This window comes from Scyliorhinus canicula, chromosome 5 (genome assembly GCF_902713615.1).
Source record: "Scyliorhinus canicula chromosome 5, sScyCan1.1, whole genome shotgun sequence".
Taxonomy (NCBI): Eukaryota; Metazoa; Chordata; class Chondrichthyes; order Carcharhiniformes; family Scyliorhinidae; genus Scyliorhinus; species Scyliorhinus canicula.
Window position 1 is genome coordinate 150,255,213 of NC_052150.1, and position 23,116 is coordinate 150,278,328.

General features: G+C 47.7%; 1 protein-coding gene across 3 annotated transcripts in view; it reads left to right on the forward strand.

Moving 5' to 3' along the window:
• The window catches only part of LOC119966330 (polypeptide N-acetylgalactosaminyltransferase 15-like), an 84,511-nt gene that overhangs the window by 46,158 nt on the left and 15,237 nt on the right, over positions 1-23,116 (forward strand). For all 3 annotated transcript variants that reach the window (XM_038797810.1, XM_038797811.1, XM_038797812.1), the window contains exons 4-6: positions 958-1,125; positions 8,833-8,950; positions 17,825-18,016. In XM_038797810.1, the coding sequence (XP_038653738.1) occupies positions 958-1,125; positions 8,833-8,950; positions 17,825-18,016 (478 nt within the window). The remainder of the gene's footprint in view (positions 1-957; positions 1,126-8,832; positions 8,951-17,824; positions 18,017-23,116) is intronic.

Genomic DNA, 23,116 nt, shown 5'->3' on the forward strand with positions numbered 1-23,116 from the left:
AAAAGAGTGAACAGATGATAACAGTTTGATTGATTGCTATCTAAGTTTTTTATGCTGCATTACAAGTTTTATTGTTTTAATTTTCAATTACATTTTCGGTGTTTTTTTTATCAGAGATGTTCTTAGGCAGAGAGTGATGGAGAGTAATGGCCTCTCCCTCCAGGCAAGACCATTCGGAGCCCTAGACACCAGTTACATCATTAGCAGCTACCAGTCCCTCTCAAACTCACAATCCATTCTCCAAGCCCTCGCTCCACGTGGCTGTTCAATTTATTCCTTTGGAATATTGCGCATTTAAATTGGGTAAGGATGGCATCTTGTGCAAGTCAGGGCAATTAAAATCAGTACTTATATCCAAAGGACGCCTTGAGGCATTTTAATTGATTCACTACCCTCAGCCATTCAGAGTAGCAAAGGCTGAATGGATAATTGAGGACAGATTGAAATTCTTAAATGTATAGCGTCATGGCTGTGCTCCCTTAATTTAGTTTTTGGGGGTTTATTCCGATGGTCAGCCTACATCCATTACTTAATTTTTGTACTGCACTGAAGGACTAATGTTTCTGTTATTGTTATTTGATTAGAGTCTCTGCTAATGTTTCGGCCGCTTGTTTTTTCTGATCCTTTGCAGCAAAGTAAGTAGCCGTATGTAGTAATAGTGACGAGTTCTTTATGCTGCTCAAGGGAGTAATTTGTTTATGCCTCATCGTGCACTTGTCATGAAGACATTCTTTATCATGACTGACTGACTAGATCACCAATTGACTGATGATGTTGCCAAGTACGAGAAAACATTAGAAGTTTGCATTTATGAATGCTTTCAACTAAAGTGAAATGCAAGCAGAAAACAATGCTAATATGCCTATAGAGGAGTAGTTAAGATCCAGTTCTTATACAATCAAACCCATTGAAAAGAAAGTGAAGATTAGTTTCATAAATCTTTATTTTCCATTCCAGAACTCGTGTTGTTTCTCCCGTAATCGATGTTATTGACTGGAAGACATTTCAGTATTATCACTCAGTCGATCTACAGCGAGGAGTTTTCAACTGGAATCTGGACTTTCATTGGGAACCAATACCAGAATATGAGCAGAAATGGCGAAAGTCTCCCACCAGCCCTATACAGTAGGTGATAGGACAAATATCTACTTAACTGCCTGTCTGATTATATTTCAAATCCATAAGGCAAAAATTATCCAGAGGAATATATATTTATAGTCAATTATGCCTAATGCAGCTGAAAAGCAAAGGAGATAAGAGCAAAGGATGTACAGAAGTATAAAGATTAAGTGCTGTAAATCGTGGCAAAATAATTTTCCCATTTTACTTTATTTAATGTTGCATTATGGATCTTTTTGAGAGGCTTGGTGGGACAATGCACACATCTGGTACGATACACAGACCTGGAAGGTCCATAGTTTGATCTCCATTTAGTGAGGAACTTCTTGAAAATACAGAAAAATATGTCATTTGAAACATGGATGTCTGGCAATATCTGGTTTGAGAGGATATAGGGAAAGATCCCACAAACGGTTAATAGCAGCTGCAAAGAGCAGGATTATAAAATGCAGATTCTTTCTCACAAGCAGGCTTAGCAAACATACAGGATTCATGTAATAAGCTAAAACAATGGCTCACACCTTAATTGAATGTAACTATCTTAGGAAGTTTCTGGAAAAGCATGGATGAGAGTTTCAATTGAATTAAGTGACGAATATTTAAAACAGGCAAGTCTTTCAAGTCATAACCAAGTAAAATTTTAGCATACAGTTAAAAGCAAAGTTTCACACCTTTACTGAAATTAACTCTCTTAGTAAACAGCTGGAAAGGATGGATGATGCTCAGTCGAATTTGATGTCAATTCTAAGTGCAAAATTCTACTAACATCAAGTCAATTAAAAGAAATTGGAGACAACCCATCTATGAGAAACATAATTTAAAGTCAAAATCAAAGGCAAAGTTATGAGCTGGGGACAATTGGAAAATCAAATTATTCAAATGACAGAAATTAGAAGTAACACCTATTGAAACCAAAGCATTTTTTGAACATCGCAAAGGACAATGTAATCAGATCATGCCCAAAATGAATAATTAGTTGTATGAAAATGTTTACATCAAAGATACTTTTTAACAATCATAAAGTGAAATAAGTTAATTTACAATAAGGCTCTAAAAACGTAATAATTGGTAGAAAGAGAATATAAACCCAGGTAGCAGAAGCAGACCAGCAACAGGAGAGAAGGGGAGGAGAACTCAGAGAGAGGAGAGAAGCACAGCTCTCACAGCTCGGTAATGGGAAAGACAAGGCAAGCAGCCGAGTTTAAACAGCTATATATCTAAGGAAGACTAGAATTTAAACAGGAGTCAGAGTCAGCTTAGAGATAGCTAGCAGAGTTAGCTCTTATAGCTCAGTACATGGATCGACAAGACACAGCAACAGAGCTAACCAGCGAATACATCCCAAGAAGACCAAACTTTAAAGAAGATTCATTGTCAAGGTGGGCCTGAAGGTCCCTACAACCAACCAGCAGGATCCAGAAGCAAGATCTTTTACCTTTCTGTAAAGAAAGTATTTGCAGCTTTTAAAAGAAAAAATATAATAATAAAATAACTTACTTAACCTGAAAAAGTGTTTTTTTCCTAAAGTCAACTTTACTTACTTAGCAATGCAGGACCCAGGATTGATGCTACTAAGTGGTAAGTAGATAAAATCTTTGGTGAAGGTATGGGTTATACCGGGGGATAACTTGAAAATATAGTTTGACCTGAATAGCATCCACTGAAGCCTGCATCGGAGTCAGGGAGTGAGAATCCCTGTTCACCATTTAGAATGTCGGCCCTTTTTGGTATAGGGGGAATTCTAAGAATAATGGTGAGTTTTCAAAAACACAACAGTGTGACATTCTTCCTGGCTTCAACTTGCCTTCATTAAGCGGAGCAGCGGTGGGCTTCCTGCATGCTCCCAGTTTCAATCAATTACTCTTACTGCAAAGTGCATGGGCGGGATTCTCTGTCGGCCATGGCAGAAAACTGGAAACGCCATTGGGCGGAGAATCAGACCCAACGGTGAAATCGCGACAGGCACCAATTTCCAGCCAAACGTAATTCTCTGTCTCCACAACAGCGGCATCAGTGCGTTCCAGAACGCACGTACAGTAAGCACCCTTGGCATATCATGAGCGGGACCATCCTGGTATTCCAGGGCCTCCACGATTCTCCGCCTCCCATAGGCCGAATTCCCAACAGAGTAGTTCACTTGTGCTTTTAAAATCGTGAAACCGACGTCATGGCCGTTGAGGGAGAGAGAGGAGGTAGGAGAGGTGTGACTGAGGGCTGACAGGCCAGAGACTGGCTGGGGTCGGAGGGGGGGTGCGGGCGGTGATGATGGGGGAATGGGCTGTGTTGCCGAGTTGACCCCCCATGGGACTGGGGTGGTTTCCAGGCATGGACTGCCATTGCCACAGCCTGCAAGCAGCCATCTTGCTACGCACCCAACTGACCACCCATCTTGGCCCCTGGTTCTACAGAGTGACACCGGCTGTATGGATGCCCTCACCCCTGCACCCCAGCCCCACCCTCTGCCATGCTACCCTCACACCTCACCCACCACCAAACCACCCGCCGCCTCGGCCACCATACCATCCCTGCACCCCATCCTCCACCATACCACCCTCTCCCAATGCTGCCACACACTGGCGGGGCAATGCCCAAAATAGCCCCTAAGGGGCTGCCAGACAGGCGCCGAGGAACGTACCGCTGGCATGGGCAGCACTAGTCTACGGTACCCCTGGTAGTAGGGATGGACGCAAGGGCCAGTGTCCCACGGTGCCGGGCACCGATGGGGCCAGGGATGCGGGGATGGGAGGGGGGATTATGCGGAGCAGAGTCTGCAGTGCCAACCGGAGGCACTATGTAACCCATTGGACCTGGTTTGGCACGGGAGTACACATCATGCTCACATGCCGGCCTTTCACACCCTGCAGACAATGGATATTGGAATACAATCAGCAATTCGTGCTATTCACTGCAGTCCTGGCGGCTGGCCAGCGGCTGTACCAGCTGGAGCTGCCCGAGGAGGAGGAAGCTTCAGCAGCGAAGCATGCCACAGTGGAACAGGAGGTGGCCACCCAACAGGCTGAGGAAGTGCAAAGGAGGCATTGCATGAGGCCTTGCGTGACTCGGCAGAACCTGTCGTTTGAGGACCTGCTGGACCGGTTGAGCAGAGGGACAGTGCGACATATCTGCCAAATGATGGCACACCTGGCACTGCAGGGGAATGGGTGAGGACATCCACTCCCAGTGGCCATCAAGGTGATGGTTGCCCTGAACTTGTATGCCATGGGGACCTTCCAGGCGCCAAGTAGGGACCTGTCCGGGATCTCTCAGACCTCGGTGCACAGGTGCATCCATGCCGCCCCAGAGGCTCTTTATGCCCGGTTGGCACAATACATCTATTTCAATGTGGACCAAACCCACCAGGATACCCGCGTGGCGGGGTTCACTGCCATTACCGAGATGCCCCAGGTCCAGGTGGTGATCGATGGGATGCATATCCCCCTCCAAGCACCTGCAGATGACAGGCCGCTCTACACAAACCAAAATGGGTTCCACTCGATGAACGTGCAGCTGGTGTGTGACCGGCTGGGTGTTGGCTCCTGGATGACAGGGGGTTATCCATTGCAGTTGTGGTTGATGATGCCTATCCAGAGGCCACAGACAGACAGCGAGACCCGCTAAAATGATGCCCATGCACGACCAGGGATGTGAACAAGCGATGTTTCGGCATCCTGAAGATGCGGTTCAGGTGCCTGGACCGCTCTGGTGGGGCCGTCTACATGACGCTGAGAGGGCCGCCCACATCATGGAGGCCAGCTGCGTCATTCACAGCATCGCGCAGCAGAGGGGTGACGTGCTGTAGGAGGAGGATGAATGCCAGCCTCGTCCAATGAGGAGGATGCGGAGAATGGGGAGGACAAGGGGCCTACGCAGGCACAAGAGACTGGGTAAGGATGGCAGATTTCCTTCCCTAAAAGACATTAGTGAATGACAATTGACAATAGTTTTGTGGTCAGCAACTTTTTAAATTCCAGGATTTTTATTCAATCCAAATTTAACCATCTGGAGTGGCGGGATCTGAACCTGATTCCCCAGAGCATTACTCTGGGTCTCTGGTTTACTAGTCCAGTGATAATGCCATTACATCACCACTTCCCCAGCCCGTCCCTGGAGTTGGTCCACCCTCCGACTAACTTGGGTGTCCCTACCTGCACCTGATGTACCGGAGCAACTGTGTGTTGCGCACCAGAGGGTGTCCGAGGTGAATGTCTCTGGGATGGTGAAGGGTGTTGGAGACAGCTGTGACAAGAAATCCATGACATCCTCGGACTCAAGCTCCGGGGTGTCTCGTGTCTCTCGTCAAGGGCTGCTGCCCGTGCTGCTGTCGTCATCACTGCGCGGCAAAAAGGTGGGCTCAGGCTGTGGCTGTGGCACTGGCTGGGGGCGGATGACCTGGTCCATCACCAGCAAGGGGGGGGGGAGGGGGGGCTGGCAGTGGGAGTGAGGGTGAGGTTGGTGTGGAGATGAAGGTGGAGGTGAGGGTGAGGGTGGTCTGGGTGTGGGGTGAGGGTGGTGCCGGGGTGAGGGTGGTGTGGGGTGAGGGTGGTGTAGGGGTGATGTTGAGGGGGGGGGGGGGGATTGACACATGGGCAGATCGCCCGCGGCCGATCTGCACCCCGGCAATTTCCCTTTCCTCTGGGCCCCAACCATGATCGGGCCACAGGTCCGGCAGTCCCCCTCCAGTTTCCTCCCACTCCTGGCAGTTGTGGGCAGCCTTCTCCTGGGGTAGAAACAGAAAACGACAGTGTTAGGCAGTCCGATGTATGCCGCCCAGGCGTTAGGTAGCTGGTGGCCTCAGTGACCAGGGCACCTGGCCATGGCGACTGGTATGGGTGCCGCCATGTGGTGCAGGGTGGAAGTTCGGACACCCTTGGGTGTGGGGGGATGAGGGTGGGGGGGGGAGGGTTATTGCTAGGGGGATGGTGCTGCTACTCACCCTGGCTGTCCTGAGGAGATTGTGCAGTTTCCTCTGGCACTGCTGGCCGGTCTGGATGGTGTTGCTCGTGGCGCTCACCACCGTTGCCACCTGCACCTAGGCACGATCAATGGCAGTGGCTGGCTTCCTTCCTGGGCTGGGGTACAGGGTGGCCTGCCTCTCCTCCTCCGCGTCCAGGAGGGTCTCGAGCTCGGCATCAGTTGGCTGGGATGGTGTGTGTGGGGAGTGAAGTGTGTATATGTGGCTGTAGCTTGTCAGCCTCCTGAGTGTCAATCACAAAACCAGCGAATCCTGCACCGTTTCTCATTGGAATCGATTGTGTTCCACGTGGTGCCGGTGCTAGTCCCTCAACACTCGCTGAATCTGTCCCAGTCTGGTGCCAGTTTTGCTGTTGTGGAAGTCAGGAATCCTGCCCCAGTGACAGCACATAGCCTCAGGCACGGAGAATTCAGCTGCATGTGTATGCGCATCACATGAGGAGAGGATGACCCTTGGCTATGATGCTATACATAATTGAATGTCCTAGGACTACCATGACTATGGGGAAAAGTACTATAGGCATCAACGCACCTATCTCCCAGCAAGAGTCAATATCTTCAGAAAATTAGTGAGGAAAATTATAAAACAAATTTTCAAAAAGGTTGTATTTGTGGATTCATGGGGCACGATTCTCCGGCCTCGTTTTTTAAATCTTTTTTTAAATTTAGAGTACCCAATTCATTTTTTTCCAATTTTAGGGACAATTTAACATGGTGAATCCACCTAGACTGCACATCTTTGGGTTGTGGGAGTGAAACCCACACAAACACGGAGAGAATGTGCAAACTACAAACAGACAGTGACCCAGAGCCGGGATCGAACTGGGACCTCGGCGCCGTGAGGCAGCAATGCTTTTCTGGCCTCGTTGCATTCTAGCTCAAGCATAACAAAGCTGGTGAATAAGAACAAGATCCGCACCGAGGACCAAACAGCTTGCGATGCCACCAACCTGCTCCCATAGGAGAAATCGGAATGTCACAGTGGAGTGGCGAAAACCCAATTATCACCACTTAAGCCCCTTTTCCGTACAATCAATGAGAACAACCCTATATCCAAAAGTCTCCTGTCATTCAGTGGCCTCCCCAGCAAATGCTCACGCTGGCACCGATTAGTACTCCTTTTTGAAAAACGTGAACCTGGCGGAAGAGCTTCTGTGAGGAGCCGAGGAGGCGAGTAGCCATCTTTGCTCACAGGCAAAGAGCTCACAGGCTTGCCACCTCAGTGCTCGGCGGGCGGGGAGTGCAGTTGGTGGGGGTGTCGAGAGTGCGCAGGGGTGGGCCACCATGGGGGGGGGGGGTGGTCCCTGGGGGGCAACCGGGGGGTGGGGGGGGGGGCAACTGCTCACAGCACCACCATGCCAACCCATGGATTGTGTGTAGCCATTCCGGGAGCAACCCTTCTGTCTACTTTAACATCAACAACTTGTATTTCTGTCCCCTTTTCAGCTCTGAAGATGAATCTTACAGACTCAAAATGTTAGCTGTTTCTCTCTCCACGGATGCAGCTGGACCTCCTGAGTCTTTTCAGCATTTCCTGTTTTTATTTCAGATTTCCAGCATCTGCAGCATTTTGCTTTACTGATATAAAACCTAGGCCCAATCCCCCACTCCTAGCCCCACGGACCTTTGGGCAATTTAGCGTGGCCAATTCACCTAACTTGCACATCTTTGGTCTGTGGGAGGAAACCGGAGTACCCGGAGGAAACCCAAGCAGACACGGAAAGAATGTGCAAACTCCACGCAGTCACCCGAGGTCTGAATCGAAGCTGGGACCTGGCGCTGTGAGGCAACAGTGCTAACCACTGTGCCACCATGTCAGTAAGGATAACCTTTGTGGAAAGTGTAAAAATGTTTACTGGTACAATAAGGATAGTGTTCTAAATCTGGGACCATGGCATATTGATGGGACAGAGTAACAGGAGATTTGCTCTGAATATGGCTTTTGTTGGGCTTGATTGTGTGGCCTCATCGTGCCTGACGAAGTGACGCGACGAGGCTGGTAAATGTCATGAGACGCATCACTCGGCGGGATCCAGATTTGCATACTCAGGCGAGCAGTTAAGGTCAGCGTATCCCAAGGCACCGAATCGAAGTCCCGTGCCAGGGAGACCTCACTGTGACGCCGTTCAGCAGTGGTTTCCACAAACATCGACCAAGAGTAATGGCACTTAGCAGGGCCAGCCTGGCACTCTGGCAGCGCCACCCTTGCACAACCAGGGTGCCCATGTGGCCCTACCAGGTTGGCAGGGGCACTGGAGTGCTAAGGTGCTTGGGTGTCAGTTTATCCATGCCTGGGGTCGGAACTAGTGGTGCATTGCCCTTATGAGGTGGGGTTCGAAGACCCCCTAATCAGTACGTTGGGGCGTTGGGGGTGGGATGTCAAGGGATTGGGATGGCATTTTAAAATGACGTCCTGATCTCTCCCTGAGACCTGCTAATCAGTGCAGGGAATGAATGTAAGTGCGGCCTTGGCGGGGAGTTCCTCGCTGAGGTCCGAAAAAAGTGTCCTATTTAATAGTGAGGTCCCAGCAAATGCTGAGAAACAGCCCACTAAACACATGCAAAACATTACTCTTTCTTTTCGTTAAATCGCCCCAGTTGTACTGTTGAATCTGTATGAAAAATAGTCAAGTTGGCACTATTGACCTCCTTTAAATTATAGAAGTAAGTCATCACTGGCTATTTCTCTCATTCATTACCTTAATTAAACATGATTCCACTCTGTCCCTGTTTTTATTTCAGGAGCCCGGCTGTATCTGGAGGAGTGCTCGGAATCAACCGGAATTATTTCCAAAATATTGGAGAATATGATCCTGCAATGGTGATGTGGGGAACAGAAAATGTGGAACTATCTCTCAGGGTAAGGTTTTTATCAGTATGTCAGAAGTCTCCAGTCTGATATCTGATGCATTAGTCTTGAGCACGCTGTGCTACAGCATAGCACTGGAGTTCTGAAGGCTTTGAAACACTGAGGGCGCAATTCTCCACACTCACGACGGTGCGGAGAATAGCGGGGTTCGTAAATTTTTACGGCCACGCTAGTCTGACGCCCTCCCGCTATTCTCTCCCCCCCCCCCACGCCCGACTCCCGACACGAATCGCTGCCGCCGTTTTTTTACGGCCAGCAGCGATTCTCAGCTGGCCGATGGGCCGAAGTCCAAGCCCTTTACGGCCGTTTTTATGAATGGCAAACACACCTGGTCTGGCCGTTTGTAAAAACGGCCGTAAAGTCCCGATTTTGAAAACCATGGCACCGATTGGCACAGCAGTACCACGGCCGTGCCAAGGGTGCCATGGGCCCGCGATCGGTGCCCACCGATCGCGGGCAGCGGGTCCGATTCCCGCGCACTCTTTGTCCTTCCGCCGCCCCGCTGTATCACTTCGCAGGGCGGCTGAGGGGCATCCCGGCCCGCGCATGCGCGGTTGGAGTCTTCCAATCCGCGCATGCGCGGCTGACGTCATGTGACGCGTCAGCCGGCGCAAACTCTGGCAAGCGGGCTTAACGAAATTCGTTAAGCCCGCGATGCCGGAGTTCACGGCCGCGGCATACTAGCCCCGACCGGGGACCAGAATCGGTTCAAACCACGGCGGCGGGAGAGGCCTCCCAGCGGCGGGACTTCGGCCCATCGCAGGCCGGAGAATCGCCGCAGGGGGCTCGCCGATCGGCCGGTGGTGTTTCCCGCCCCCGCCAATTCCCGGGTGGCGGAGAATTTCTGCCACGGCGGGGGCAGGATTTTCAGCGGCCCCGGGCGATTCTCCGACCCTGTGGTTGGTCGGAGAATTGGTGTTAACATTCATCATGTAGCTTAGTTATCTGACATGATTAATACCAAATTATTGCTCTTAACCGGAGCATCATCAGCAGTCGTTTCTCCTCTTAATTTCATGCTGTTTCCTCTGGAATCTCTCAACGATCTCTGCGTGGCCGCTGCCCCCCCACCTTCCTCACCCACATGCTGCCCCACAATGACATAATTCAAAGATAAGGAACACCAATTTTAACTCCCCACCAAGGAAGTACCAGGCAGCTAGTGGACAGAAGCAAAAGTGGGGAGGGAAACATACCCACTTGTCTCTCCACATGATTTTAAATTGCGTGTGGCAAGCACACACTCTCCAAGTCCCATAACCCTCTCTAAATGGGTGAATTGGGCTCTGATTATGTTCATATTAACCTGAGGCTTGAGTACGGAAATTTGTCACCAGCTGTACATATCTGTGGGGTGCAGGTTCAAGATGCCAGAACAGGTCCAATAAGAGATTTTTTAAATTGAAAAATTAACCTTGTGGGTTAGGAGGACCAAATGTGCTCACTCCCTTACTCGGGCTTCTCCTTGTCCAATTCAAGATCATTTCTGCCAAGGACTGCTCCCATGGATACCTGACAGTCACTCTTGCTTTCAAACTCCTGTTCCTGCCTGCCTGCCTGACAGGAATTAAGGGTTAGTTGAGAGTCAGAGCTTCAGTAGGTAAATAAAAGCCAGAGAGAGTTTAGCTCTTGAGTTAAACAACGGAATCTGTCCCTTTCCCCTCCCATATGCCTCCTCCTCCTCAGACACATGATGGGGTGTGTATGTGTGTGTGGGGGGGGGGGGGGGGGGGTGGCAGGATGGGTGGGGTTGAGCAGAGCCCTCTGGGCCAGATTTGGGAGAGAGTCTCTTGCAGAAGGACATAAGTGAATCGGCACCAGAGTGGGAGGATTTTGGAGTGACGAAGCGCTTCAGCTTTCAAAGAACAAAGAACAAAGAAAAGTACAGCACAGGAACAGGCCCTTCGGCCCTCCAAGCCAGCGCCGACCATGCTGCGCGTCTAAACTATAATCTTCCACACTTCCGGAGTGCATATCCCTCTATTCCCATCCTATTCATGTATTTGTCCAGATGCCCCTTAAATGTCACTATTGTCCCTGATTCCACCACCTCCTCTGGCAGCGAGTTCCAGGCACCCACTACCCTCTATGTAAAAAATTTATCTCGTACATCTCCTCTAAACCTTGCCCTTCACACCTTAAACCTATGCCCCCTAGTAATTGACCCCTCTACCCTGCGAAAAGGTCTCTGACTATCCACTCTGTCTATGCCCCTCATAATTTTGTAGACCCCGATCAAGTCACCCCTCAACCTCCGTCGTTCCAGTGAGAACAAACTGAGTTTATTCAACCTCTCCTCATAGCTAATGCCCTCCATACCAGGCAACCTCCTGGTCAATCTCTTCTGCAACCTCTCTAAAGCCTCCACATCCTTCTGGTAGTGTGGCGACCAGAATTGAACACTATACTCCAAGTGTGGCCTAACTAAGGTTCTATACAGCTGCAACATGACTTGCCAATTTTTATACTCAATGCCCCGGCCAATGAAGGCAAGCATGCCGTAAGCCTTCTTGACTACCTTCTCCACCTGTGTTGCCCCTTTCAGTGACCTGCTGATCTGTTAATAAAACCTGAGGACCACCATCTTGGAACTTGCAGATGGTTCAGCAGAACAATCACTTCCTGTGAGTCTTTGGATTCGGATTGTTTATTATCACGTGTACCCAGGTACAGTGAAAAGTATTTTTCGGTTCAAACACATCATTTAGCACATGAAAAGAAAAGAAAATACATAATAGGGCAACACAAGGTACCCAATGTAAATACATGGACACCAGCATTGGGTGAAGCATACAGGAGTGTAATATTAATCAGGTCAGTCCACAAGAGGGTCATTTAGGAGTTTGGTAACAGCAGGGAAGAAGCTCTACATGTACATTCTTCTGTTATTAAATTATTTCCTCTCGTCACTCCACGTTAGTGGCTTACTGAACATATTGAGGACATTTGCAGTGGCATATTTTGATTTTGGACCACTGTGTAAAATGGGCTATAGGAGAGAAATGGCACCCCATTTTATAGACGGTAACCCAGGGGTTAAAAATAGTCAGGAAATAGAAACATAGAAAGTAGGAGCAGGAGGAGGCGATTTGTACCTTCGAGCCTGTTCTGCCATTTATTAGGATCATGGCTGATCATCCAATTCAATAGTCCAATTTCTCTTTCTACTCATATCCTTTGATCCCTTCGAGCTAAGTGCTATATCTATCTACTTCTTGAAAAAAAGGCGGCATGGTGGCACAGTGGTTAGCACTGCTCATAGCTCCAGGGTCCCGGGTTCAATTCCGGCCTCAGGTAAATGTCTGTTGCAGGTAAATGAGTTTGCACTTTCTCCCCGTGTCTGCGTGGGTTTCCTCCAGGTGCTCCAGTTTCCTCCCACAGTCCAAAGATGTACAGGTTAGGTGGATTGGCCATGCTAAATTGCCCTTAGTGTCCAAAAAGGATAGGTTGGGTTGCTGGGTTTATGGGGATGGGCTCTTTCCAAGGGCCGGTGCAAACCCAATGGGCTGAATGGCCCCCTTCTGCACTGCAGGGATTCTATGGCACTTCTATGATAAAAAGTAAGAGCAATTTGCTGCAATCCGTTTTGCCGTGTCGCGTGAAGTCAAAGTCAATCCTCTCATGTTCACTAATGCTATTGAAACCAAAAAAGCATTTTGAAATAAGCGGGTCCTGGAGAATTTTAATGTTTTGAAAGATTTTCAGAGGATAAATAGGGAAAGAGTATTTGTTGTGGAGGGATTAATGACATGAGATCGTCTATTTAAAACTGTCACTGAGAGAATGTGGAGAAAGATGAGGAAACTTTCTTTACTGAAATGCTTACTGAAACACAAGGGGCTGGATTCTCCGCAACCCCGCGCTGAAATTGAGTTTGGCGCGGGGGGCAGAGAATCGAAGTTCCCGACCGAATTGGGCCCAGCGCTGCTCCGGCGATTCTCCGGGCCCCGAAGAATTGCGCGTCCTCGAATTACGCCATGCGGCTGGGGGGCCATTACCAGAGGCCCACACAGCGATACTCCACTTCCAGCAGGCCGAGTTTCCGACGCGTGGTTCTAACCACCTATGGCCGGTCGGGAACCTCACATGGCGGCTGCGGACTCAGTCCGCGTTCGCCCTGGTGGGGGGCGGGAGGATCGAGCACCGGGGGGTGGAGGGGGGGAGGTCCTTATAGACGGCCAGGGTAGCGATCGGCCGGCCAGTCGGTGGAGGGCCTAGTTTGGTGGTGTTGGTCCGCGGTCCGAGTCCGCCATGACGCGGATGTGCGGGGGCCCGTATCCACAGCCAAAGGTGTGTAAATTACTCTGGGTTCCTGCCAGCCCCCTGAAGGTAAGTGAATCATGGGTTTTTTTTCCAGGAAACTCGGGAGTGCAACGCCTGCGCTATTAAGCCAGCGTGGGGACATAGCCCCATCTTCGGAGAATCCAGCCCAAGATGTATTGCCACTGGGAGTGTTTGAGGCAGAGACCAAGAAAAGGTGAATAAATAATTGATGTATAGGAAGACTACTGGGGATTTGGGGACTGTATGAGGGTTCGGTTTAAATTGTTGTAGGAAAGAACTGGTACTGCCACAAATGGCCTCTTTTTAAAAATTCTTTAATGGGATATGGGTGTCGCTGGCTAGGCCAGCATTTATTGTCAATCACGTTTTGCCCTTGAGAAGGTGGTGGTCAGCTGCCTCCTTGAACCGTGTCAGCCCCTATGGTGTAGGTGCACCCACTATGCTATTAGGTAGGGAATGTGTACTGTAAACATTCAGCGCAAACCCATTAACCCATATAGCACAAAAAGGTAATTTCAAGCATATGACCTCATATTTTAAAATGAACAGTAAATGTCGTGTTTTAATTTGAATATTTAATAAAACAATATGAAGGAGAAAATTATGAATTGGATAACTTAGTTTAAAATATAAATTCAGCTCATTTTTTCCCTCTCTGTTGTCCTGTGTTCATTATGTCTTCATCTCAGGTTTCTATTTAACAAAAATTAGTGTATAAACCTTTCCCTTCTCCTCCTACTCCTTTTTCCCCAGACGGAGAATACATTTATCCTGCCCAAACCAATAACCAGTGAGATTCTTCCTTTCCCTCTCCACAATCCCTTTCCCTTTTCTCCATATCGGAGCATAGCTCCACTGGCAGTAGCATAGAATTCCAACGGTGCAGCAGGAGGACATTTGGCCCATTGATTTGCACCGACCCTCTGAAAGAGCACTCTACCTAGGCCCACTCCCCCACCCTATCTCCGTAACCCTACATTTACACTGAGGGGCAATTTAGCATGGTCAACCCACCTAACCTGCACATCTTTGGGCTGTGGGAGCAAACCCATACAGACACAGGGAGAACATTCAAACTCCACACAGGCAGGAGCCAGAATTGAACCAGGGTCCCTGGTGCTGTGAGGCATCAGTGCTAACCACTGTGCCACCATGCTGCTCTTGATACCATATCTTGGTACTTTGCCCATTAGAGGCAAAAAAATTATTTGATCATAGAGGGTATTACAGGCAAGCCCAATTGGATGTTGAGAACATACTTTACGGAACCTTCCACCAGGATTGAGTAGGTCTTATTCAATAATGGAAATCATAATTGATATTGTTCCCTTCTTTACCCCAGAAATAGTGGTACACACCAGGTGAGAATGTTAAATTTAACATGGACCAGCAATTGGACCTGAGAGTATCTGACTTATATAACTGGCAGTGAATTTACCCATTAAGCACCATGTTGCATCGGCCTAATGCACCATTGGGATGACAGAAAAATAACTCTGGCAAGTTAGACTGATTCCTTAAGTAACCTGTGTAAATTGTGAGTTGAGAGTGGCTGAATCCAGGTCCTGGCAGTCCACAGTCCAGCTTTTTGAAGGTGCTAAAATAGAACGAAATGTTTGGCAACGTTTTCATCTTAGTGGATTTTATAGGTGCTCTATCTAAGACCATTAGTTGAAGTATGACAGATGTGTTAGGGTCACATTCGATTCAATTCCTGGTCTCCTTCATGTTTCATTCTGAACAGAGGCTGATTGAACTGAACCAGATTTAATTACAGTACCATCTCCCAAGCTGCACCTTGACTACATAGGTCTGATTGTGACATTCGCATGATCCCACGTAATTTCTGGTCAAATGTTTTCATTTTTTACTCACTTCGCTCTTCTGTATTCCAGATGATTCCATCTCAGGTCTTTAGAAAGAAAACAAACCCTGCATATAAACTTCCAATACCTTTCAGTTATTGCTGGCACCAGCGTTATATTACCAATCAAATATTTGCTGTGGTAAGGAGACTGGGAGAAAACAGTTTGCTCTTTTGATGTGAAACGGTGCCTTACATATTAAACAAAGAAGTTGTTTCACTGAAAGTTCTCTGATTTTCACTTAACTAGGATTAATTCTATTTATTACAGAAAGTAGCAAACCTTCCTTTCTCACAACTCGTCTGTTCATTCACGTTATCAAGTAAAGTGGCCAGATGACCATAGGCAGCTTTCCCCTCTGAGGGAGGGAGCTGACTGGTGGTGATTTAACCTGAGGATCACCACACCTTAGGCAAGGGGCAAAGTTGAGAAGGCAGGGCCTTCATGAATAACCTCAGCCAGTACGGGAATTGAACCCACCCTGTTAGCCTCGCTTTGCGTCACGAACCAGCTGTCCAGCCAACTGAAGCCGGTTTAGCTCCTCAGCGCTCTGACTTATCCACATCACTTTAGTCCTGGCTTCTTGTGCATACATAGTTTTAATTATGACTCCATTGGTGGCCACACCTTCAGTTGTCTAGAGCACAAGCTCTCGAATTCCCTCCCTACATTTCTTAACCTCACTTTCCTTCTTTAAAACACTCCTTAAAACCTACCTCTTTGACCAAGCTTTTGGTCATCCGATGCAGCTTGCTATCATACTTTGTTTTATAATTCTCCTGCAAAGCATTTTGGGATGTTTCATTACATTAAAGACACTATGTAAATATAAGTTGTTGTTACTGTATCATGTGACATGGAACGGAACTAGCAACATCCAGGAAGTGTGAGGGCCTACTCTGTGCCAACTGGATGTTCTCGAATTAAACTCTATGCTGCTGGGAGATAACGCCAATTGTGTAGGAGCATATTAGCACAGTGGGCTAAACAGCTGGCTTGTAATGCAGAACAATGCCAGCAGCGTGGGTTCAATTCCCGTACCAGCCTCCCCGAACAGGCGCCGGAATGTGGCGACTAGGAGCTTTTCACAGTAACTTCATTGAAGCCTACTTGTGACAATAAGTGATTATTATTATTATTATTATTATTCTAGCTGATCTTAATGAACAGAAGTTCTGGCATGATGAAGTGCATGCCCGATCTTGATGAAAACAAAGGATCTAAATTTCAGGACAAAGGGACAAAACTTACAATGAAATCAGTCTTGCGCAATATAGTGCAAACAAGGAAGAGCAAATCGGCAACCTGATGCAGCAGAAAAAGAGAGTGTAAAATGGGCTGCCAATTTGCTAATGTCCATTTTGTGCCACGATCCCAAAGTGTATTCAAACACGCTCAATAGGCAACACGAGAGCTCAAGCACAGCTTGGAAGTGCTGCAGAGTTAATTGAGTGAGGTATTGCAATAACCCATAAAGCACAAGACCTAGCTCTCTTTGCCTGACATAGGGCTCACCTTGGTCAGTGACTGTCATAACGCAGTATCAGTATGTACAGCATGAGCACAGCTTCTAAGAATCAGAGAATCTAGCCCCAGAAATGCAACCAAATTATGCAAGGCAAACTATGCTTTTTTTCAAAATGTTTTTATTCTCCATTTTCACATTTTCCTTCAAAATTTACACCCCAACCAGACAGTTAACGGTAACAAATACAAAATCAATCCCCTTAACAATAACAACGATCCCATCCTCCCACCACCCCAAACAACGGCCCACCTGTCAATATATGCATCCAATAAAACAAGCCCTCCCATGGTGGAAACAAAAAACAAAGGAGAAAAAGAAAAAGGAGTTATGGACCACCCATGGTCACCATTAACCTATAGCGTCCACACCCCCCCCCCCCCCTCCAACTCCTCCCCTCCACTGCCTCTTGTAAAGCTCCTCCCCCCAACCTCGGTTCCTTCCCCCCAACTTTCCACCCCGGCTAGACCCCTCGGACCCTGTTCTGCCTGGCTCCGATGGCTGCAGCCCCTCCCCCACCTCACTCCCATGGAGGCCCCCTCCCGGGTCCCTTTCCCCCTTGCCCACCCCTAGGAAAGCCCAGAAATCCCCTTTTAGCACACAAACCCCGCATATCCACCTACACCCAAAGAGCCCTCGCTTCGAGTGAAAGTCCATTCACTTCCCTTGTCCAAATATATACAACATTGGCTCCTTTAGCCGATGCACCCGCACGCACTGAAACAAAAAAGAAAATACAGTCATGAGGTTACATCAGCACATGGCCATTTCTCAATTTCTCAGTTCTGCCACAGTTCTGCCTTCGCAAACTCTTCCGCTGCTTCCGCCGTTCCAAAATAAAAGCCCTCCATTGTGCGGCTGCCTCCCGCCCGCCGTCACCGGAGGTCTCCCAAACTATTCTTCTTAAATGGCCAGTAAAGGTTTTTAATTTCTGCCAAGTGGCTTCCCAGCCAAATATTGTGTTGAACACGCGGAAACAAATTTTGTAACTTGCTTTTGGTCAGGATTATAATAATGCTGAACAAATGCAACCTTTAAGGAATGTATGCTCCAACCATACCATGAGACTATTTAATTGCAGTACTTTGAAATATGATGTTGTTATTAGCAGCAAAGTGGGTTAATCGTCAAACAAAATCTTTTGTGACCAAATAGAATCACATTTATTTTAGATGGTATTCCTTCTTCCAGGTCTGGCTCTGTGGTGGTTCATTGGAGGTTGTGCCCTGTTCTCGAGTTGGTCACGTGTACAGGAAACATCTATATTCCCTCCCAGGTGAAGAGAGTGTGGTGAAAAACAAAATCCGAGTTGCAGAGGTTTGGCTGGATTCCTTCAAAGAGATTTTCTACAAGCGAGACACGCCTGCATATTTGCTCAGGAAGGTTAGGGAATCATTTTTACATTGCTGTGTTTAAGAAAAAACAGGTGATTTAATATTTCCCTGAAGTACACATATTTGGATCTAGAAATTGTTTGGTGCAGGACCCAGATTTCTGGCCTTGCTTTGCCAGTAGCTTTGGCAGAATTCTTTAATTTTTAATTTTAAAAAATTTTCTCAAATAAATTTCTAAATGAATATTTTAGTCCATTTCATGAAAGGACTTTCAGTACCAGACATGCAGAATGTATACTGGATGTTGATGTGACCATCAATTCACTCGGAACACGATTGGAAGTAAACTGTAGTTTTAATAGTCTTACAACTGAGCCTGCCTGCAACCAGAAGAACTGAGGGAAGGCTCACACTGTTGCAGCACTTCATACTTCCAGTAGTGGGAGGGGCCATGGGCGGAGCCAAGTGTGGAGCCCTGTACAAGCTCCTCATCTCCCCCTACGGGCAGAGCCGCGCAGCGGCTCACAGACAGAGCCCACAAGGACACAATACCATTCAATATAATAGTGTGTATTATATTCACCACAGATGTCTATCACCAAGAGTGGCTCAATATGACCACCACAGACCAATAGGCTAAACTGGGATTGCAGCAGGTGGTGAAGGAACCAATAAGAGGGTAAAACATATTTGACCTAATCCTCACCAATCTGCCTGCTGCAGATGCATCTGTCCATGATGGTATCGGTAGAAGTGACCACCGCACAGTCGTTGTGGATACAAAGTCCCAACTTCACATTGAGGATACCCTCCAACGTGTTGTGTGGCACTACCACCCTGCTCAATGGAATAGATTTCAAACAGATTTTGCAACTCAAGACTGGGCATCCATGAGGCACTGTGGGCCATCAGGCGCAGCAGAATTGTACTCAACAACAATCTGCAACCTCATGGCCCGGCATATCCCTCACTCCACCATTATTACCAAGCTAGGGGATTTCTTGGTTCAAGAAAGAGTGGAGCAGGGTATGCCAAGAGTAACATCAGGCATACCTTTAAATGAGGCATCAACCTGGTGAAGCTGCAACACAAAACTACTTTTGTGTCAAACAGAATAAGCAGCAAGTAGTAGACAGAGCTTAGTGATCCCACAACGATGCAGTCCTGCCACATCCAGCCATGAATGGTGGTGGACAATTAAACAACTCACTGGAGGAGGAGGCTCCACAAAGGATAAGCCTTGTAACATCCGCAACCATTTTCAGCCAGGAGTGCCGAGTGGATGATTCCTCTCGGCCTCTTCTGGAGATCCCCAGCATCACAGATGTCAATCTTCAGCCAATTTGATTCTCTCCACGTGGTATCAAGAAACGGCTGAGATACTGGAAACCACAAAGACTGCAGGTGTTCCTCAGGGTAGTGTCCCAGGTTCAACCATCTTCAGCTGCTTTATTAATGACCTTCCATAATAACGTCAGAAGTTTGCGGATAACTGCACTTGTTAGAACATAGAACAGTACAGCACAGAACAGGCCCTTCAGCCCTCGATGTTGTGACGAGCATTGTCCGAAACCAAGATCAAGCTATCCCACTCCCTGTCATTCTGGTTTGCTCCATGTGCCTATCCAATAACCGCTTGAAAGTTCCTAAAGTGTCCGACTTCACTATCACAGCAGGCAGTCCATTCCACACCCTAACCACTCTCTGAGTAAAGAACCTACCTCGGATATCCCTCCTATATCTCCCACCCTGAATCTTATAGTTATGCACCCTTATAACAGCTACATCCACCCGAGGAAATAGTCTCTATCTATATCCACTCTATCTATCCCCCTCATCATCTTATAAACCTCTATTAAGTCGCCTCTCATCCTCCTCCGCTCCAAAGAGAAAAGCCCTAGCTCCCTCAACCTTTCCTCATAAGACCGATCCTGCAAACCAGGCAGCATTCTGGTAAATCTCTTTTGCACCCTTTCCAATGCTTCCACATCCTTCCTATAATGAAGTGACCTGAACTGCACACAATGTGGTTTCACCAGGATCATGTATAGTTGCAGCATAACCAGTTGCTCTTAAACTCAAGCCCACTGTTAATAAACGCTAACACACTATAAGCCTTCTTCACGGCTCTATCCACTTGAGTGGCAACCTTCAGAGATCTGTGGCCATGAACCCCAAGATCTCTCTGTTCCTCCACATTCCTCAGAACCCTGCTGTTGACCCTGTAATCCGCATTCAAATTTTCTCCTACCTAAATGAACTACCTGAATGAAAAATTAAAATTGCTTATTGTCACGAGTAGGCTTCAATGAAGTTACTGTGAAAAGCCCCTAGTCACCACATTCCTGTCCAGGGAGGCTGGTACCTCGCACTTATCAGGGTTAAACTCCATCTGCCATTTGTCGGCCCAGCTCTGCATCCTATCAATGTCTCTTTGCAGCCTACAACAGCCCTCCACCTCATCCACTACTCCACCAATCTTGGTGTCATCAGCAAATTTACCGACCCACCCTTTAGCCCCCCTCCTCCAAGTCATTGATAAATCACAAATAGCAGAGGACCCAGCACTGATCCCTGTGGTACACCGCTGGTAACTGGCCTCCAGTCTGAAAATTTTCATTCCACCACCACCCTCTGTCTTCTATGTGATAGCCAGTTACTTATCCAATTGGCCAAATTATCCTCTATCCCACACCTCCTTACTTTCTTCATGAGCCGACCATGGGGAACCTTATCAAACGCCTTACTAAAATCCATGTATACGACATCAACTGCTCTACCTTCATCTGCACACTTGGTTATCTCCTCAAAGAATTCAATCAAATTTGTGAGGCAAGACTTCAAGAATCCGTGTTGACTATCCCGGATTAAGCTGCATTTTTCCGAATGGTCATAAATCCTATCCTTTAGGACCTTTTCCATTAACTTACCGACCACCGAAGTAAGACTAACCGGCCGAGATTACCTGGGTCATTCCTATTCCCTTTCTTAAACAGAGGAACAACATTCGCCACTCTCCAGTCCTCTGGCATTATCCACGTGGACAGTGAGGACCCAAAGATCAAAGCCAAAGGCTCTGCAATCTCATCCCTTGCATCCCAAAGAATTCTTGGATATATACCATCTGGCTCAGGGGACTTGTCGACCCTCAGGTTTTTCAAAATTGCTAATACATCCTTCCTCAGAACATCTACCTCCTCCAGCCTACCCGCCTGTATCACACACTCTCATCCTCAAAAACATGGCTCCTCTCCTTGGTGAACACTGAAGAAAAATATTCATTCAACGCCTCTCCTATTTATTCTCACCCCATGCACAAGTTCCCACTACTGTCCTTGGCCCTACTCTCACCCTGGTCATTCTTTTATTTCTCACATAAGAGTAAAAAGCCTTGGGGTTTTCCTTGATCTGACCCGCCAAGGACTTCTCATGCCCCCTCCTAGCTTTCCTAAGTCCCTTTTTTTTAGCCCATTCCTTGGTACCTTGTAACGCTCAAGCGACCCAACTGAACCTTGTTTTCTCATCCTTACATACTCTTCCTTTTTCCTCTTGATAAGACATTCAACCTCTTTTGTGAACCATGGTTCCCTCACATGGCTATTTCCTCCCTGCCTGACAGGGATAACATATCAAGGGCACGCAGAATTTGTTCCTTGAACAAGCTCCACTTTTCATTTGTGCCTTTCCCTGACAGTTTCTGTTCCCATCTTATGCTCCCTAATTCTTGCCTAATCGCATCATAATTACCCCTCCCCCAATTATAAACCTTGCCCTGCCATATGGCCCTGTCCCTCTCCATTGCAATAGTGAAAGACACTGAATTGTGGTCACTATTTCCAAAGTGCTCTCCCACAAACATATCTAACACTTGGCCCGGTTCATTACCCAGTACCAAATCCAATGTGGCCCCCCCTCTTATCAGCCTATCTACATATTGTGTCAGAAAACCCTCCTGCACACACTGTACAAAAACTCCCCCATCCGAACTGTTTGACCTACAGAGGTTCCAATCAATATTTGGAAAGTTAAAGTCACCCATGACAACTACCTTGAGACCTCCACACCTATCCATAATCTGTTTTGCAATTTCTTCCTCCACATCTCTATTACTATTTGGGGGCCTATAGAAAAGTCCTAACAATGTGACCACTCCTTTCCTATTTCTAACTTCGGCCCATATTACCTCAGTAGGCAGATCCCCTTCGAACTGCCTTTCTGCAGCCGTTAAACTATCCTTGATTAACAATGCTTCTCCTCCACCTCTTTTACCACCTTCCCTACTCTTACTAAAACATCTATACACCGGAACTTCCAACAACCATTCCTGTCCCTGTTCTAACCATGTCTCCGTAATGGCCACAACATCGTAGTCCCAAGTACCAATCCATGCTCCAAGTTCACCTACCTTATTCTGGATGCTCCTTGCATTGAAGTAGACACACTTCAACCCACCTTTCTGTCTGCCGGTACACTCCTGCGACCTTGATACCCTCCTCATTACCTCACTACTCTCAACACTGGCTTCTGGACTACAGCTCATTTCCCTAGCCCTCTGACAAATTAGTTTATACCCCCCCGAAGAGCCGTGGCAAATTTCCCTCCCAGGATATTGGTGCCCCTCTGGTTCAGGTGCAAACCGTCCTGTCTGTACAGGTCCCACTTTCCCCAGAATGTGCTCCAATTATCCATGTACCTGAAACCCTCCCTCCTACACCATCCCTGCAGCCACGTGTTTATCTGCACTCTCTCCCTGTTCCTCACCTCACTAGCACGTGGCACCGACAACAAACCAGAGATGACAACATGGCTTATCCTGGCTCTCAGCTTCCACCCTAGCTCCCTAAATTCCTGATTTAAATCCCCGTCCCTTCTCTTACCTATGTCGTTGGTACCGATGTGTACCATGACTTGTGACTTTTCCCCCTCCCCTTAAGGATTCTGATACACGATTCAAGACGTCATGGACGCTGGCACCCGGGAGGCAACATACTATCTGTGAGTCTCTTTTGTTGCCACAGAACCGTATATCTGTCCCTCTAACTATCGAGTCCCCAATAACTATTGCTCTCCTGCCCTCCCTCCTTCCCTTCTGAGCCACAGGGACGGACTCAGTGCTGGAGATCCGTTCACCATGGATTACCCTTGGTAG